This window comes from Clarias gariepinus, chromosome 2 (genome assembly GCF_024256425.1).
Source record: "Clarias gariepinus isolate MV-2021 ecotype Netherlands chromosome 2, CGAR_prim_01v2, whole genome shotgun sequence".
Lineage (NCBI taxonomy): Eukaryota > Metazoa > Chordata > Actinopteri > Siluriformes > Clariidae > Clarias > Clarias gariepinus.
This window is the reverse complement of record NC_071101.1, coordinates 32576781-32595311: the sequence shown is the minus strand read 5'-3', so window position 1 is coordinate 32595311 and position 18531 is coordinate 32576781. Positions and strand designations below refer to the sequence as shown.

Below are 18531 nucleotides of genomic sequence, written 5' to 3'. Positions count from 1 at the left end.
GGTGCGTCTGCCATGTTAATGTGATTGGAAAAAGGTTTATTTCACTATGTCAGAGTTCCTGTGGGACAAGTGTTGTTGTAAAGTGTTCTAAAGTTTGTACCCCCTTAATTGTATTTTTGTGTAAAACCCTAATAAATATAATCTGATCTTAAAAATAGGCAAATACAACATCAGACAAAAAAAACAACAACAACTCATAGGCAATGTTACCCATGCCCCCTACTGCCTTTATCACATTTAAGAGGGTCAGTTGCAGCAAGGTGCTGCTAATTATCAGCCCTTAATTAATCGATAAGCAAAAGTGTTCTACAGTGAGCGAGATTAATCACAGAAAGTGGAAACCATTTAAGGCTGTTGCCAATCCTCCCAGAAGTGAATGTTTTAACACAGACTATTATAGAAATATATTAGAGAAATACCAAACAACTCAAGAGCTACCTCAACCTACAGGCCTCAGTGTTGGTCAATGATGATGCAATTACAAGACTGAATAATTGCAGTTTGTTTGGAAGGGCTTTCAGGAGAAGTCTTTGCTGTCTAAAAAGAAAGCGGAAGCACGACTAAGTATTACAAAACCTCTGAAAAAGTACAAGGCTTCTGGAACAATGTCCTATAGAGAGATAAAGCAAAGGTTGTTCATACCCACGGTCAAGTACGGTGGTGGAGGGCTGATGAGTTGGGCTTGATTTTGCAGCCACAGAACCCAGGACCCAGGACCCTTGCAGTCACTGAGTTGACCATGAACTCTGAATACTCAGTTACCACTGAGTATTTTAGAGGCAAATGTGAAACGTGTCCATGAGCTAAAGTCCGGGCAGAACGAGTTCATTGGGAGTAGACCTGTTGACTACATTTCGATGAATTGGCTTTTTGCCCCCGATTCCACAGGAAAATCCAAGCAAATCATTCAACTAAAAAAAACACTAAGCATCGCACAAGCATGTGTACTTACAGCTTTGTGCGAATGCAAAAGAAGTGGGGCCCAACAGATACACTATAATTAAGGAAACGGGCACAAATGAACCACTGTGATGAACAAACTTTGGTTTTAAAGTTTCACGTAAACCCAAAGACGACAACAAAGGAACTGCTAAAGAGCAGATAGAGGCATCACATACCAAATTAAACACACACACAATCACACAAGAAGCTGCTAGTCTCAGCCCGAAATAATAAAGCTGCTAAAGTGTGTTTTTGATGACCAGATAACCAGGCCTTTGGAGGTGTATTCTCTGGTCAGATGAAGAAATCATGGAGAAATAATAAATCTTTATTTTCTTTCGAATATCATCCCAACTGTGACACATGGTGGTGGCAGCATCATGTTATGTGCTTAGTTTGCTGGCAAAGGATAGGTTGCATCTTGAGGAATTTTTTTTTTTTTAGCTATAGTAACATAAAACATTTAAAATGTGGTCACAAGCTGGCGAGACTGCCAGCAGCACAATTAACTAAGCAAACTTCCAGGAATGGAATGGTTTCAAAGACAACAAAGTGAAAAGTATTGGAGTGGCTTTCACTAAGCCCTGACCTGATTCCCAGAGAAAATGTGTTGACTGAACTGTGAAAACAGGTCTCAATGAGGTCTACAATCCTGACTGATTTACATTAGTTCTGTCAGAAGGACGTGGCAAAAATTCCAGCAAAGTGTTGGTTTATGGAAGGCCATGATAAGAGTTTTAAGTTCAAACAATTAAAAGGGAAGGACAAGGTTTTCTGTCAACATTTGCCTAAATGAAGTGCTTATGCAGTAAAAAGATGTGAAAAACGAAGGCTGAAAACAATCAGCCACACAGCCATGGTTCGAAAAGCCAGCATGCTGCCATTACTCTGTCATCTCCCTCTCAAAGCTCTATGGTCTAACGCCAGGAAAAAGTGACCAAGCTGTTTGCAGCCCCAAGTCCTGACACACGAATAAAAGCCTGGAGAAGATCATGTACCACATTCCGAGTTCCTCATTTTGAGTTCTTTCTAACTCATGTGTTTGGATCCCTGCCAGAACCTTGGATTCTCACAACTCCAGGATGGAGTAGTGTCATGCCCTGATATGTGCCTATTTGGCAAATGATGGTGCCCCTGAAAAGCTCCCATGCCTATAAAGCCAGCGTGGTATGTACAGAGTGGCTGACAGAAGGCCCAGTGTTTCTGTATTCCCCTCTGCTTACCTACAACTGTGCCAAAACAATGACTTAATTCAGCCGAGTAGGAGAGCGGCAGGGCCCCGGCTCATCATTGGGACAGGCGGTGCGTGTGGGAGGGCTATTGAGATGCAACCGGGGGGAAACTGATTCTTTCAACAGCGATCAGGTCAGAAAGCATGGCAACGGCGCTGTAGCCTAATGGGAACGTCCACCATGTCGCAGTGTCTGAGGCTTGTGAAGTGAACACGTTGAAAGGACAGCCATTTAGCTCCATGCAAGATGGATTCATTTTCTGCGCTTAGGGTTTTGTTTCTGACAGTGATGTAGGAGCACACGTTTCTGACTGAGGTCAAGTAGACCATGCAGAGTAGTTGTGTAGATTGTGGCGTTAAACTAATACAGCCTTTTTCAGTATGCAATTGTTAAAATTCAAGTCAGTGTTGTAGGAATCTTTTAGCAGGTTACGGGCATATACCCGGAGCATTACAGAATTGCTTTGTGTGTGTTTTGAATCTGTAAGAATCTTTCCTCTTTCATTACCTCATTCATCCAGCAAGAAATTCTCATTCTCTCCATAATGGAACTTTAATGCTCCAAGACTGGGAATGCATGCTGACCCAAACATCTTAGACTGTAATTTGTTTCTTCTCCAGACTCAAATGTGTGGTGGTTTTTTTCTCTCCAGGTCTGTAGTTATCTTTTGGATTCATGTCCCTGTGTGGTCCACTAGAAAGAGTTCACTATATAGTACACTATATAGTACACTGTAGCTACTCGGACCTGTTTCCTGTCTGAACATAAGATGAAGCTAAAAGGACTGTATTATAATGATGATGATCACGACGACGACCACCCAAGTGTTTTCATTTTAATATATTTTTAAATGGATTTTGGTTGGAAACCTAAAGGCAAAGCCAAGGCAAGAAGGAGGGAGTGTGACAAAGCAGAGCCGTATTAATTTATTGAAAGCCCAAAGGAGAAAAAAAAAAAAAAGCTCATCGATCACCCACTCAACTGAAAACAATCAAGTCTTTACAGAGGTTTTTCTCCAACTGGGTATTGAAATAGGAGTGAAGTTCACTGTGTGCATTGGTTTGGGTGATTTGCTGTCTACGTTGAACTGCCCCATGTGTGATTGTGTGTGATTGCACAGTGATATGACGTAGGTGGGTTGTACAATGTATGTTCACATGTCACATGCAGCATTCCTGAGACAGGCTCCGGATCCAGAACCACCAGGATAAGCCAGACTGATTAATGAATCAATTAATTAAAGAATTAATATTACAGAATTAAACACTGACAAATCTACCGATCCATTTTTTTTTTCTCTGTAGGTAAATATAATCAAGTTATCTAATGAAAGACTATTAAGTTTGTCTTTATCTATTTTGGTCTGTGAGGCAGAAAGAGTAATGAATGACCGGTACTACTATTAGCATGCTTCATCTTTTTCTCTCCATCCTCACCCTGTTCCCTGCCTGAGGCTTCGGGAGAGACCCAGACTGAGTAATTGTTGCAGTGCTGTATGAGAGACGCTGCTGGCTCAATTACGACAGCATCCTGAGCCAGACAGAAAGTCTCTTTTCTTGCAAGATAATTTTAACATGTTTAAGGTCAGGAAAACAATGCTAATCCTTCAGGTGCTGACATCTGTGTTCAAATGTGTTCGTATATTGGAAATGTTAAAATAAAAAGCAAAATCTAATTCTATTTAAGCAGCAAGTTAGACAGTTAAAGTACCATTTAAAAAAAAGTTGTGACGTGATATACGTGAACTAAGCATGTCTCATCCTTGAGCATAGTGCATCTTTATTACCAGTCAAAAGTTTGGACACACCTTCTAATTACATTTTTATTTCCTTTTAAACTGTAAAACAATTCTGAAAGTGTGTAAGACATGCAATAATCCCTATCGAACAATTAATATTGAGATGTGTCTGCTACTCGTGATCTGTAAAGCCTTCATAACGGCCTGTAATCCGATGTGCTGTTAACTGGTGATTTTTGAGGGTGGTCACTCTAAACGAGCTTCTCCTCTGCAGAAGAACCAGTTTCAGCATAATGCTTGATGGGGTTTTGCAAATGCACTTAACAATACTGTTCTTGCAAGAACTATTTCAGAACAGCTGATATTTAAACGTGTTTGGTTCCATATGTTCTTTTTTTCATAGTTTTGAAACGATCCAGTATTGTTCTAGAATGTAGAAAATATATCCAAACCTGTCCAAATTTTTGACTGGTACTGTAGAGTGATCAGATGTAGTATTCAAACCACTTCAATAATATTGTGTAGGTGAGTGTTGTTATAACCAAACATCACTGTTTCCACAAATGCATGCTACAGCAGGTCACTGGGATTGGAGCATTTTGCACCCTTAACCCTGTCGATGGCTCACTGTCCTTGTTGTAGGTCCTGACCACTGCAGACTGGAAACACCCAACAATACCTTCCATTTTGCTTACATCATTCCAGACTCCAGCTTACATCATTCCAGTTGTTATAGAAAAATGAGCTTCACCTTGACATGCTTCATTTCATAGTAATACTTTTGAATAAAATGTGTTAAACTCAAACACACAGTGCACACGCTTTTGATTGTGTTTTACTTTTATTCCTGTTTTTTGTTGGTGTTTGTCTGCAATACCACTAAAATGCACAGCTAAAAAAAAAGACTACTGGATGAATATTTAGCACATAACCACAGCTAGAAGACACAAGTGGAAGTGCACAATTGGCCAGTTAAGAGAAGATTAAGATGAATGAACATGTTGTTCTGATCCCACATCACAGTAAACTGAAGAACTGTTGATTGACATAAGGAGGGATTTGGTCTCTTGGATGTTGGATTTCACCATGATGCTTCAGGACTGGCCGATGAAATCTGAAGCACTATTCCCGTACGTAGATCCGTGTGCACACCACATCGTCTGCTCCAAATGTCTGTGAGAAACCGGGGGGAAAAGGTTTAAAAAAAAAAAATTTTTAAAAAAGCAAGCAAAACCTTTTTTTTGTGTGTGTTTTTTTGGCAGAGTGCCACCTCAGACATCATCAGCAGCTGCTTGAAACAGAGGCGTAAAAATGGTCACGATCAGCATGAGTGCAGCTTCACACCATTAAAAGTCTACTTTAAAACAGTTTGAAAACAGAGAGACGCGTACATTGTCTTTGGCTAATTTATGCTTTCTAAAAATGTAATGAGGCATGCATGTTTTATGGAAATGTGCCCTAGATTAACTATGAACCCCCAAAGACGAGCATAATCAGAAAGCTTAATTGTATTTATTTAGAATTTATTCTCTTCCTTTTTCTCATAATTTCTCCATGCTTTGTGCTTCGTTTAGACGCCTATGAACATCTATGATGAACAGGCTGCTATTTCATTTGGACGCATTGGCACATTCCAGGACTTAGTCTGGTTTGGAGGCTGATGGTCACGATCAGCCCAACCTTCATATAATCCAGTCTGTGTTTTCGCACCATAACTCCATATGGCTTCTAGACATCAGCTTAAAATTTACAGGCAAATGCTTTCGGTTGGACAAGAACACATGTCAAGAATACATTAAGAAGTAGTGAAGCTAGGGATCGAAGGGGAAAATATTCTGTGCATGTTCTCATTGTGTTGTTTGAGGTTCCTCCCAAGTTATCCGCTTTCCTCCCACATCCCCAAAAAAACATGCCAGTAGGTGGACTGGCTGTGCTGAATGACCCATAGGAGGGACGAGTGTATGAATGAGGGTGAATTCTCACAATCTACACGCAGTTTTCCCAGGAAATACCACACCCCTGACCAGGATGAAGTGCTTTTATGTGAAGATGAATTTCTCTTTTTGTGCATTTAACCCGCATTTAAATTTACGAATTGCAAGGGTTGAAGTGATGCTCCTTACCTCTGCTTATTCACTGCAGTATCATTTTTCTCCTCTTTCTTAGTCCATAAACACAAATTCAGGGTGAAGTTCAGGTTCACTAAGTATAATTGTCATCTTACTGGCAATTTTATTTCATTTCAATCCTCCTATATCATACAAATTCTCAAAAATCACAAAGAGTATATGTTTGTGTAGCTTTTTTTTTTTTTTTTTTGCTTGACCACCTCAAGTATCCCGGATGTTAAATCGGCTTCTAACTAATCTGTCAAAGCAACCTTGCTTAGTTGCTCTGTCGGCTTCTCTTCTCAACATCATCATTGACTGGTGTATCAATGGCTGAATAGGGAGTGTTGTTTCTTTCCAAGGGGTTGAGTGAAAGTTCATGTAAAGGTTGCTAAACAGTTCACTCATGCTGCTGGGAGGTGATTGAGTGGAGCTCCTGAATGTGTTTTCTGGCTCTTTGCCTAGCTTCGGGGTGATTGCAGAGTGCACCGGGTTTATTTCTGTCTTCTCTCTCTGTCTGTCTCTCTCTCTCTCTCTTTCTTTGGAAGGCTCGGTGTTGCTCCATAACCACTGGGCAAATCCTTTAACGTCTTTGGAATTCTATAATTGTATGACAGCCATCTGAGTGCAGATTAAGGCATTGAGAAAAAGCTGGCAGATAATTCTTTACCAAGCAAAGTTGTGCTTTGGAGATGTCTAAAAGCAGGCAAAGCTTTTAAACTTTAAATGATCAAAAGAGTTTGTCAGGTGTTGTGTAAATTTATAAACACAATCTGTAACGTTCACAATTTTTGTTTGAGATGATTGGTGTGAGCTGAGTTTAGGGTTGGGAAATGTAGACCTATTTTGCTCATCAGCAACTGGAACTCCATCCATGCATCCATCCATCCATCCATGCATCCATCCATCCATCCATGCATCCATCCATTCATCCATCCATGCATGCTCACCAGTATGAGTTCATCCCCCTTTAGCTCCCTGGACCAGTATGTCTTGGGCCCATCACCATCTACCAGCGTCTGCTTGCAGTAAATCTTGTTCTCTGTCTCCCAAGTGGCCAAGCTCTACAAACACAATGGAACATACAGAGACATCATCAACAGAGAGCAATAACTATGACTGGAGTGCTAGCAGTCAGTTTAGACACCCTCATTAATGCAATAAAGCCTGCGTGTAATGGATGGCATGTCTGTGGCTGGGCATTAGGGAGACAGGATTCATTACAGAGTATTGCAGTGATGGCCTTTCAGCTCTTGGCTCAGATTCCTGTGTTGTCCTGCGTGTCCTTTCAGACCCTTGCGGCGGATGTCTCTAGCAGCATGTCCCCAATGCCCTGATTGCTAACGCTGGCCATCGTCACCTGGGGCTTGTTTCTTTTTTTAGCACATATTTTAGATTGTAGCTTTAGTAATAGTGTTTATCCCTGGTCTAGACTGGATTATTATAGAACGCTTCAAGCACTAAACATGGATATGTGAAAGGAACATCCCTCAGACCACAAGCAGCTGTCTGGGACAGGAAGGAATTCCTCCCTGGGGTTTGCTGTGATACCAAGATTGTTAAACAGGATGGATGCTCTGTAGGCTTGGGTGAGGGGTTAAATGAAAAAGAAACTGGTGCAAGTTGGACATGATCGTTTTAAATCCATAACTTTCTAAGATATTGACTCCCCTCAGTACTCGTTATTCTAGGGTGGCAATAGTGGCTCTCCATGACCATCATGTGTCTCGAACCCGGTTGAAGACAGCTGCTTCGGCTGTTCTATGGGTTAAAGGTCTGGTAATTAAACTAGTCCAAATTTAGTTTTAATAAATACAAATTTGAACGAATTGCCGGACATTTAACTCTGAGAATTAACTGATAACTACAAACTCTTTCGAAAAGCATCATACTGTAGTACATTTCCAGAATCAAATTAGTATGACTCGAGGTGGTAGGGATTTAAGTTATTATATCCCAACCTTAAGCTCCAAGCATCATCTGCTCAAAGTTTTGTGCAAGTTGTGTGAATTTTTAAGGATGTGCAACAGTCCCCAGTGTTAATGAATCTTGGCCTGGGCCGTGGTTGTGTGTTAAACTACTTAGACGTTTGCACTTCAATAAATCCTCATTCCAGGCACTTAAACTCTTTGAATAAAGCGTTACTCTAGCTTTAGAGCCAATTGAAGTGACAGCCGGTAGACAGCGATTCACAGAGCTGCAGTGTGAGTGAATTATTAATCACCATATCAAAGGTGTAGCAGAGATCAGAGAGAACGAGGGAGAAATAAGGAATGGCACCAAAACAAGGCAATGGGGTGATGAGGGGGAGGTGGGGTGGGGGACTGAAATCCGGTTGTGCAGAAGCATTCTGGATCGGTCGCAGGGCTCGGATGGCACGCAGGGGAAGAACTGCCAGGAGCCGCTTGCTTTAGCCATTATGAGTGTATCTATAAATCTACACCGGCGAGCGAAGTGGAACTTCTGAATCACAGACATCATCTGTGTGGAGCATGGAAAAGACTTGTGTCTTCAGCTCAGAATATGAATACATGCTGAACCTGTAGGGAGTAATCTTCAGCAAATGAGCTCAGTCTCGAATCGAGACGCCAGTCCCGCAGAAGTGATGCAGAGTATATTGTAAGTTGAGGAATTTATAAAGTGCAACATGATCTAATAGTTGCACATCTGCTTGAGGCTTATGTGACTTTAAAGCTGAGGATACACTAAATAACTTTAACAACAGATTGTGGAAAGGCGGGGAATATACATAAACTGACTGGCATCCAGAGACTTTTTTATGATGACTCAGAAAACGGTCGATCATACATTTAAATGCATAATTCTTTTTTTTTTCCTTTTCCAAGTCCGAAAAAGCAAGAGTAAACTTTTAAAATGAAGAAACGAACAAACATGGATGCAAGACAGGCACGCAAATTGTCAGAAACACCACCATCACACTGTAATGAGAATGAAAAAAAAAACAGGCAAATATACATGTAGTTATATATTATTTTACATGTAGTTGTGTGAATTTAGAAGTCCGCTTTGTTTCCTTCATCCTACCCATGATCTCGTCTGTTCTGTGTTCATGGGCTATTGATGGCGCTCATTACCCATTTGGGTTGGCAACCACTGTACACTATGTGACAGCCCCCAGACTCGGCTCTGATAGATCAGACGTTTGATCTACTTCGACTCGTGTCGGGAGGAGACAGTTCTCACACGCTTGCTGGTTTGAGTCTGTACCTCTCATATACTTACAGATCCCTGTGCCTACTTGCTAGACCAACTTGTACTGACTGGCACAGACTAGGATGAACTCTGCATGATTTTAAATCCTATACAAAGATCTATCCTATCTAAAATCGTGTAGTTTATCCCCGGTTCAAGTCTTTCTCTCTTTGATTCATCTGCTCATGTCTGGCACAAACACATTAATAATCCCCCAAATGCATAAAAAAAAACCATAGTGGTGATGTTTAGTTCTCAGTCTTTTGGTTGTTTGGCTCTTTTACTCGTTGACGTCCATGATAAACTGACTCTTTTCCTCTCCTCTCATCCTGCAGGTGAACACATCTAAAGTCTGTCTCTATAGCAACAAGCCAGGGAAGAAAAAGCTTCATTTGTCAAACTCCTGTGCCTTCGGTCCCTCCTAAGTGGAAAGACAATAAGGCTGTATAAATTGTTGTTTAAGGTTATGATGGATGTTTTAACAGTTCGGAAATAAAAATCAGAGCCGCTCAGAGTGGTAGCGCGGGATGATTAGACAAGTAGCTCTGCCCTGTTGAGATCAGATTTGCAAAAGACATCTGCTGGTGTGATGCATCTGAATTACTCGAACTCCCTCTGTGTGATTGTGTGTGCACACTCGCGTAGCTGTAGCTCGTTACTCAAATTCTGGCTTCAGGGGAAATGGTACTATTCCCAACAGTATGCTCGTCTACAGACTCGCGACCAAGGAAAACAAACCCCTGGAAGGGGTGCTCTCACGTATTACATGTCACTGATTTACTGCATCGCATGTCACTAATCAAATATCCAGTTTTATTTCGGTCAGGTCGAGGACGAAGTTTGCCGTCTACAGAGAAGCACAGATGTAGTGCATAGAATGTAGACGTACTGCGACACAAACTAAAGCAGAGCACACGGCAGACACTTCCCTGGAGATAGAGCAGTGTGATAAAAGCGCTGAGCTGAAAAGCATGTCGATCATCAGGCTTAAGTCTACAAAACCAGCAACACAAGCCTCTCCAGGGACAGACGCACAAAGCTGGACGCTCACAGTGGCCCGACACAGGACGGTGTAATAGAGAAAGCTCTCTGTCCTCACACAACAGGAGGGTTTATAAGGAGCGTCTTTGATTCTTACATGCTCTTATTCTGTACTTGTACTCGACTTCACAATTCCAATATATATTTTGATATTTTCTATATTATCATCTCATACACATGCTTCTAAACTTATCCAAGGTTACAAGCTCAAACGTTGCTCTTGTTCAGCTTTAAGTTCTCTGGATGCCTCTCCTGAAGTCTCCACACACATTTACCTTTCTTATTCTTTTATTTTTTCTTCTAAGAAAAGCAGATTCTGAAGTGTTAATGGAAATTTATAATAATAATAATAATAATAATAATAATAAAAAACTGCGTACACACTGTATACTGTGTGTGTGTTTATATATATATATATATATATATATATATATATATATATATATATATATATATACACACTATCTATATATATATATATATATATATGTATATATATATGTATATGTATATGTATATGTATATATATATGTATATATATATGTATATATATATATATATATATATATATATATGTCAGAATAATATTGTCCTTCAGCGGGCTTCATAGAAACCAATCCTTTGGGTTTGTGCTTGCTTTGAGATTGTCGATGTCATGATTTTGGATTAACTTTATAATGCATGATTCATATATAAATACACAAATAATATATATGACATGCATACAATATGACATCGAGTTAGTCTCTTTCTTTGATGTTATTGTTTTTGCCAGAAAAATGTCAAATATCTTGACAGGAAACTAAAGAAAAAAAGTTAGTGATTTTTTAAACATTTTTTTAATCTATTACTGTTGTGCCCCTCCAGGGTCCAGGGTTCGATTCCCGCCCGAGGTCTGTTGTGCATGGAGTTTGCAGGTTCTCCCCATATTGGGTGGGTTTCCTCCGGGTGCTCTGGATTCCTCCCACAGTCTAAAGACATTCAGATTACCCAAATTGCCTGTAGTGTGTGAATGAGCATGTGAGTGTGCATATGTGTGATGGATTGGGTCCAGAGTGTACCCTGCCTCATGCCCTAAGTCTTCTGGGATAGGCTTCAGGCTCCTCTGGACTCTGTATACAGATTAAAGCGGGGTAGACAATGAGTGAGTGAGTGTTGCATTAAACACACCAGAGTCTAATACTGATATATTACATGCAGAGATGTTTCTAGACATCTTAATTTCAAAAGATGGGGAAATTTCGCATCAAACGAACTAACAGACTGATTTACTGTGGCGGCAAAAGCTTTGAGGAAACCCAAATGACCTAAGCTGATTTTTTATTAAAGAGTCTGAGGCTCAAAATATATTCTTTGATCAAATTTCTTTAATGATTCATTAAAATATACTGTACGAGTGGAATATATGACCAGACTCTAGCAGTGAAGAATCCACAGCTGTATTTAATAATCCTCTGGAGGGCAAAGTGTTCATTAAGAAATGCATCATGACAGTGTTGTTCCACATCCCAACCTCAGGTTAGTCTTTCTACATCTTTTTCTCATCACTTGTACCACACCATGAAATCTATTTATCAAGAGGAATATTTAAAGTGTATTAAATTGCTCTGTGGAGAGTAATAATAATGCTGAAGCATGATATGAATATTAAATGCAGAACCTTTCATAAGGGATAAACGTCTAGCAGTGGATCTATGCTCTCAGAATTACAGATGCTTAAAGAGTTGTACTGTTAAGGTCCAAATAGAGTACATTCAGTTATTAAGTGGTTTGCATACTGAAGAGGGCTCCTTTATGGGGCTCCACCAGAATGGAGTCCAGCTGATCATCAGTTCTTGAACGCACTCTTTCCAAACCGATGCACTGGGATGGATGGACCAACGTAAACTTGGCCAACACGTTCACCACTTATGACCCCTTTTACTTTTTGTTTATGGAAGATATACCAAAGGCAAAGTGACCTGTTTACCAGCTGGAACTTGGAATGCAGGGATAATGGATGCTTTAGCGATGGTGAATAATGAGAATGAAATGAGAACGCATATGCTTATAAACAGCCTAGGTGTTCGGTAAGATATGTTTAAAATAAGGACACAACTGGTTGAAGAGTATTAACGTTCCTATAAGAGTGGTACTGATGATATTAAGTTAATAAGTAGAAAAAGCAGCTAAAGCATCATCATTAAACCATGTTCTGCAATGCTGTTGGAGATACACACCCCCTTTTGCAAGTCTCTTATGTAAGTTTCTCACAGTGTACCTTACACTTCCTGCCATCCACCGTCTCTTCGTCATACTCCTCGCCGATGTGGAAGTTGATCTCCGTGGTACGCACCGAAGTGGAGGTCTTGATGTAGAACTGCTCTCCATCCTGCCGGATCTCCACATGAGGCTTGGCAGCAGCCGCCCCAGCCACCTTCCTCAGCATGGCGTTCACGCCTGACAGGGCACAGCATGAGGGTCAGAACAAGCTCCTCTGCCCAGAGAACTCACCCGACCCCAACCCCACCCTTGACTATGACCAATGGAGAGCAGTTGCACCAAAAGAAAAAAAAAAAAAAAGACATAATAATTCTCAAAAGTGTCATGTCGGGGGTAACAGACAGAAAGCTTCACTTACAGTATGAGACCTTCTGTAGTAAGAATGTGATGTTGCAATGTTTAGGCAGAGTGTGAGAGAGCTGGTAGGATTGTCTCACAGCATGGATGTTTTCACAGAAAACTGTTTTCACATTTTTAAGCTCTGTTTTGCTTTTCTTTCTTCTTCTTCTTTTTTTTTTTTTTTTTTTTTGCTGCTTCATTCTGCACCAGTGGACCCTAGTGGGAAATGTGTATTTTGTATGTAGCTGATCTCACCCACAGCTCCATAAACTCTGCCTGGACTGTCAGTGAGACACAATCGGATAAGATTTGGCTTTTAACGAATCTGGATTTCTGTGGTCTGGTTTTAAATGCTGTGGATATAATGAACTCATTTGAACTAAAAACCTGGGTATGGTATTAACGTAAAGGTTTATTTCTGTGTTTATGCAGTTTTTCAGGATTTGTGTTGTGGAGATCTGCATTAATCACAGTCGAATGCAAATGGTAACTTTGACTAAGTAAAATGTGATGCATTTCTTAGCCAGATGAGAAACCGGGATGACATTTAAATTTTTCTTAAACATTTTCCTTTATAAACAAAAAGCTAGGCTTCAGTACTTGTAAATATTGATATGAAATCATTATCATTATCAATAATTATCAATATTCAATCAATAATCCTTAGTAACCTGGCAAGTGTGCATAACATGAGGAGCTTTCAAGTCAAACTGGAATTTTCTCGTGAATGAAGACGTAAAACTGATTGATATCTACAGAACCCCTCCGATCCAATACAGTGATGAGACTCTTAACATTTGAATGGGGCAGAGGTTTTAAAAAAGGCCGTACATCCATGAATGGCGATCCCGGCTGTGGTGGCTCAGAACCCACTGCAGTCGTTCCTGCGGGCTGAGTGGAACGCCAAAATGCCTAAACCTTGAAAATCAACAGATAATTTGTTGGCAACTTGCAGAGGAGACACATCTCTCTGTGGGAACTGTGCACACAATCATCTACCAACACCAGATGCACATTGCAGGAACTCGGCTGGATGTTCTAGCCACATATCCCTGTACAGATCCCTGATCTCGCTCCAAGCCATTTCCCCATGTTTGTGCCATTTAAGAAGTTCCTGGAAGGCCAGCATTTTAAATGTGAAGCAGGCAGTCTGATAATGGCTCTGGCATACTGAGAAAACTTTTCATATGCTACCTTAATATAGCAGGGGATTATACAGAGACATAAAGAGAGTTTTTAATCTCATAACTGTATTACTGTAAAAAGCCAGTCTGACTTGAAAGCCTCTTTTACATATATAAAGTTATATATTATATATATATGTTATGTAATTTATATAGTCCAACTATATAAATTACATAAATGTACAGTATATACTGTAAATATACATTATATTTATTTTTTACAGGACATTTTGTGCATACTTACTTCCTATATTTAGTTATTAATATTATTTTTGCTAGACTTGTACTAAAGACAAACGTCATATATTTTCAGATCAGATTTTGATGCCAAAGCTGAAAAAAAAATCCAGATTTTTTTACCAAAAATATTTTGTAATAATTAATATTTATATATAAAAAGAATTTTTTTTAAAGGACCACTTAAGTTAAATCGTGTTATTAACAGCATTGATATACTGTAGATCAAACAACGTTGCTGCTATAATATTATTTCGTTCAAAAGTGTGCCATCACACACAAAAAAAACCTTACATCAAGTGAAAATGTAAATATAAGAAGTAGAGTTCTAAAGCAAATATAGCATTAATAAACCTATTTCTAATTAGTTCTTTTCAGTCTTTAAATCGTGTAGCTAGAAAGATACATAATCCTCTGCCGTTTAAATAAGAACATTTTAAACCAGAAATACACCGTATATATGTAAATGACCTTGATGTATAATCTTATATGACCTTATAAACAAATACCTATTCAAGATATTTTTACTTTCCTAGATGTTGTCATGTACGGTAAGAGTCAAAAGTTTGGACACAACTTTGGATTTATTTTTTATATTCTAGAGCAGCCTGTCTGTGCACTTGACAATAACGATGAGGTTCTTTTAACACGACATTTCAGATGCAGCAAGTCAGTGAATTTCATGTTGTAGTTGACATGGATGCTGCCTCTCTGAGCCATGAGGTAATACCAAAGCTATATATGAGCCTTAATCCCATCGCTTGCAATCTGCCTCGTCAATATATGAACACTGCTGTGATGATGTTACCTGATGCTTACACACACACACACACACAAACCTAAAACATCGTGTTACAGTGCCCTGTAACAGCATTCTGAGCACAATCTTTTGCAGATTTGAATCTGAGAAGTAATTTCATTTGCATTTCTGAAGGGCTAAGAGGTAAAACAGCATTAAACATTTTTCTTCTGGTGACGAACTCACACCCATTCGGAGATGCTCATAGTTGTGGTTTGTAAGTTGTTTAGTTAAGCAGGAGTAATAGTTACACAAGTCAGATTTGCAAGCTAGACTAGACACTCGAGTGGGGTTCAGAGATGTAGAACTATAAGTTTTCAGGGAATATATTAATTTCCTGATGTCTAAACCACTGTTGGTTAAACTGTTCAGATTTCATTTTCATTTTGTACTTTTTTATTATAACACTAACATTTTGAGTGTTTTGGTTTTGTCAAACTTCCATTACACAATACAGCCAGTAAATGATCTAAAATATTATTCCAACAGGTTGCACTTGTCTTTATTAAAGAAAACCATTTTGCATTTTTAATGAAAGCACTTCTCCAAAAAATTAGAGTGAAACTGTATTAATTTACTGTATTATTATTGTCATAATTTCTATCAATTTTTTTTTTTTTTTTTTTTTTTGCCGTTCTACTCAAACAAGGGTGGGGAAGCTTCATTCCCCTGTAATCCTTTATCATATCTTTAATCATATAATAACTAAAGTCTTTCTCTTAACTAAAGGCCTCGTTTATGCGTCTTGTGTCACACATGACTGTGCAACATGAAAATAATAACGCGTCAGTATACACTAATGCATAAGAGCAAAAATCTATAGCAGAAAACTGACTGACCCAGTTTCACACAGACTGTCTCGAGAGCTCTGATTACTCAGGGGACTGATCTAACAGAACTCTCCTGCAGAAACCTTAAGCATTTTTTTAAACCAAGCAACAGAATTAGAGAGAATCATCAGAGCCCTGGGTCCATCCTGTTCTGATCTACTTTTAATGAAAACCATCACTAATTAGTCCTCGATCTACTGCCTGCCCTTCTGCTGTATAAAAGCGACGCCTGTTCCGGCTGAAATCCATGCATCAGTCGCTTATCACACTAACTGATATCAAGATGCACACATTTGATTTTCCAGTAGGAATGTTTGATTTGTGTCAGCGTCATGATACGATCATAATACGAGAATACGACAGAAGATGAATCCTACCCATGGCTTTGAGAAGTTCATCAAAATTCTCACTGCTCTTCATTTTCCAGGTGCCGGCAAAGTTGGGATGCATTTTCTTCAGGCAGGTTTTTTTTTTTTCAGACAGAGAACCTCTTCTTGCTCCCTCTCTCTTATGCTCTCTCTCCTGCTTTTTTGCTCCTCTTGTCTCCCTCCTTTACTAGCTTCCTTCCCTGCCCCTCCTTTTCTCTTTCTCTCTCTCCTGCTTCTACTGTCTTCTTTGCTCACCACAGTCACTCTTCTCTGTCCCTGTGCCTCTCTCTCTCTCTCTCTCTCTCTCTCTCTCTCTCTCACGACCAACACGGCTCAAGATGTAAATTCACCGATTCGTCTGAGAGCAGTGAGCTGTCTGATGAGTGCATTTTAATGAGCCTGTTTCAGGGTCTTTAGGCTGAGCTGAACACAAAGGCATAAACAGAGAGGATTAAGAATCTCTATCTATACAAACAATCTAACTTTTCACAATAGACTACAATTACTAGAATAGCTTTCCATCCATGTTATCTATGCAAATTGTGCTAAGATTAAAGCTTGCTTCTCAATGGGCCATATCACATCACCCTATTGTAGGTATTTGAACTAGAACGAGATGATCTGTCATATGTCTAGATTTACTTATTTAGCATTTGCCTTCTAAGCACTGAATATTATAGTCTTAAAAAAATGTCACATTACTTCCAGACAGTAGCCCTATTAGGAAACTAAATCAGAGCATGATCTAATAATATTGTCTCTTATTAGTGACAGAAATATCAGTATTGTGCTGTGCTGGGGGCGATGTTCCTGTCACTTTCATGAGACAGATTCATATAATGTATTACTTTCCTTTTATTATTATTATTATTATTATTAATAGAAATAGAAATATTCATTATTTTAATATCTAACGTTAAAGCAGCAACACTGCATTTTCCCGGACCCCCACTCTGATACTTGACTGCCTTTAGCTTTGATTACATCACACAGTGTGGTGTGGAAAATGATTCCTCTTGCTCCCAGAAGCACTCATTGACAGTTTGAGTCCTAGAATATGCCTTTGCCATCAGGGAAGATGTGATAACCTGGTCATTTAGTACATTTAGGTCATCAGCTTCATTTTATTGCCACATAAAGCTGAGACTAGACCTGACCAACTGAAGCAACCCCAGATTATAACACTGACTCCTGAGGCTTGTCCAGTGGCCAGTAGGCATGATGGGTGCATCGCTTCATGTGCTTCCTCCTTACCCTGAATCACCCTTCGCACTGAAACAGAGTCAGACTCAGATCACATGACCGTTTTTCATCACTCCAAAGTCTAATCTTTATGCAAATCCTGTGAGTCCCAATCCTCAAAGTGTTCTCCTCTCCTTTGTGTGTGTATGTGATTATTTTTTTTTATTCTTGTAAGATAAGACTTTTTAAACTATTTCTCATCCTTTTTTAAAAAACTCATTTTAAAACCTTATTATATTATTGCACATAATTTTGCCTCCATCTGGAAACAATTGGCTATTTTTAGCTTGATTTAAAAAAAAATGGATTAATAATCTTAAATCTGGTTCATTGTAACTTTCCCATAAGGAAGGCTGAATATAATATGTAGAGTATATTTAAGATATTTTCACTTGCTCGGATTTTCTACAGTGTGTAATGAGATTTATTAGTTTATTAACAAAGCCCAATCTCTGGTTAATACTGGCTACATAGTATTGCCTTCCATGCTTGTTTGCACTTTACTATAGTTTTGCTGTTACAGGAAAGAAGAGCTCTGTGTGTCGGCGACATGGTTTAAATTATGACACAGACTGATGCTATGACTCTCCTGTCAGCCTGCAGCATCAATTCTCTATTACTGTAGGTATTCATATAAAGAGACACGATGGAGGCATTTAAAAGGCCTGAGTTTTAGGAATAGATCAGTAACTTCAAAATCATGATGATTGTTTATTGCTACAGTTAAAAATGAAACATCTACATAATAAACTACAGTTTTCTGTTAAACAACAGAAATATTTCTTCTCTCCCTATAATTTATAAAAGAAAAACATTAAAGACAACACAATCGGTATGACTTATTAGCTTATAAGCTTTTGATTTTTACACCACAGTACTTTTGAATTCTTAAAACTGATTTGAGAAGGACCTGCTCCAGCTAGATTCTGCTTTATGATGGCTGGAGCTACACATCCTGCTCCTGTGCTCCCAGTGATCCAGACCCCATCTGCCCTC

At 39.2% G+C, this 18531-nt stretch overlaps 1 protein-coding gene across 1 annotated transcript; it reads right to left on the bottom strand.

Annotated features, from left to right (window-relative positions):
• Nucleotides 1-4734: 4734 nt before the first annotated feature.
• crabp1a (cellular retinoic acid binding protein 1a) lies at nt 4735-16532 on the bottom strand. Its single transcript, XM_053484213.1, has 4 exons — nt 16303-16532; nt 12535-12713; nt 6971-7084; nt 4735-5085 (listed from the first exon to the last, which is right to left on the bottom strand). The coding sequence occupies exons 1-4, from the start codon at nt 16373-16375 to the stop codon at nt 5035-5037; spliced, it is 417 nt and encodes a 138-aa protein (XP_053340188.1). The 5' UTR covers nt 16376-16532; the 3' UTR covers nt 4735-5034.
• Between the last annotated feature and the right edge of the window lie 1999 nt (nt 16533-18531).

Bases quoted from the DNA above. Each gene is read 5' to 3' on its own strand.
- crabp1a (XM_053484213.1), bottom strand. From the start codon at position 16,375: ATGCATCCCAACTTTGCCGGCACCTGGAAAATGAAGAGCAGTGAGAAT. The intron at 12,714-16,302 runs GTAGGATTCATC...GTGCCCTGTCAG, and splicing joins TGAACTTCTCAAAGCCATGG to GCGTGAACGCCATGCTGAGG. The intron at 7,085-12,534 runs GTACACTGTGAG...TTGTGTTTGTAG, and splicing joins TGGATGGCAGGAAGTGTAAG to AGCTTGGCCACTTGGGAGAC.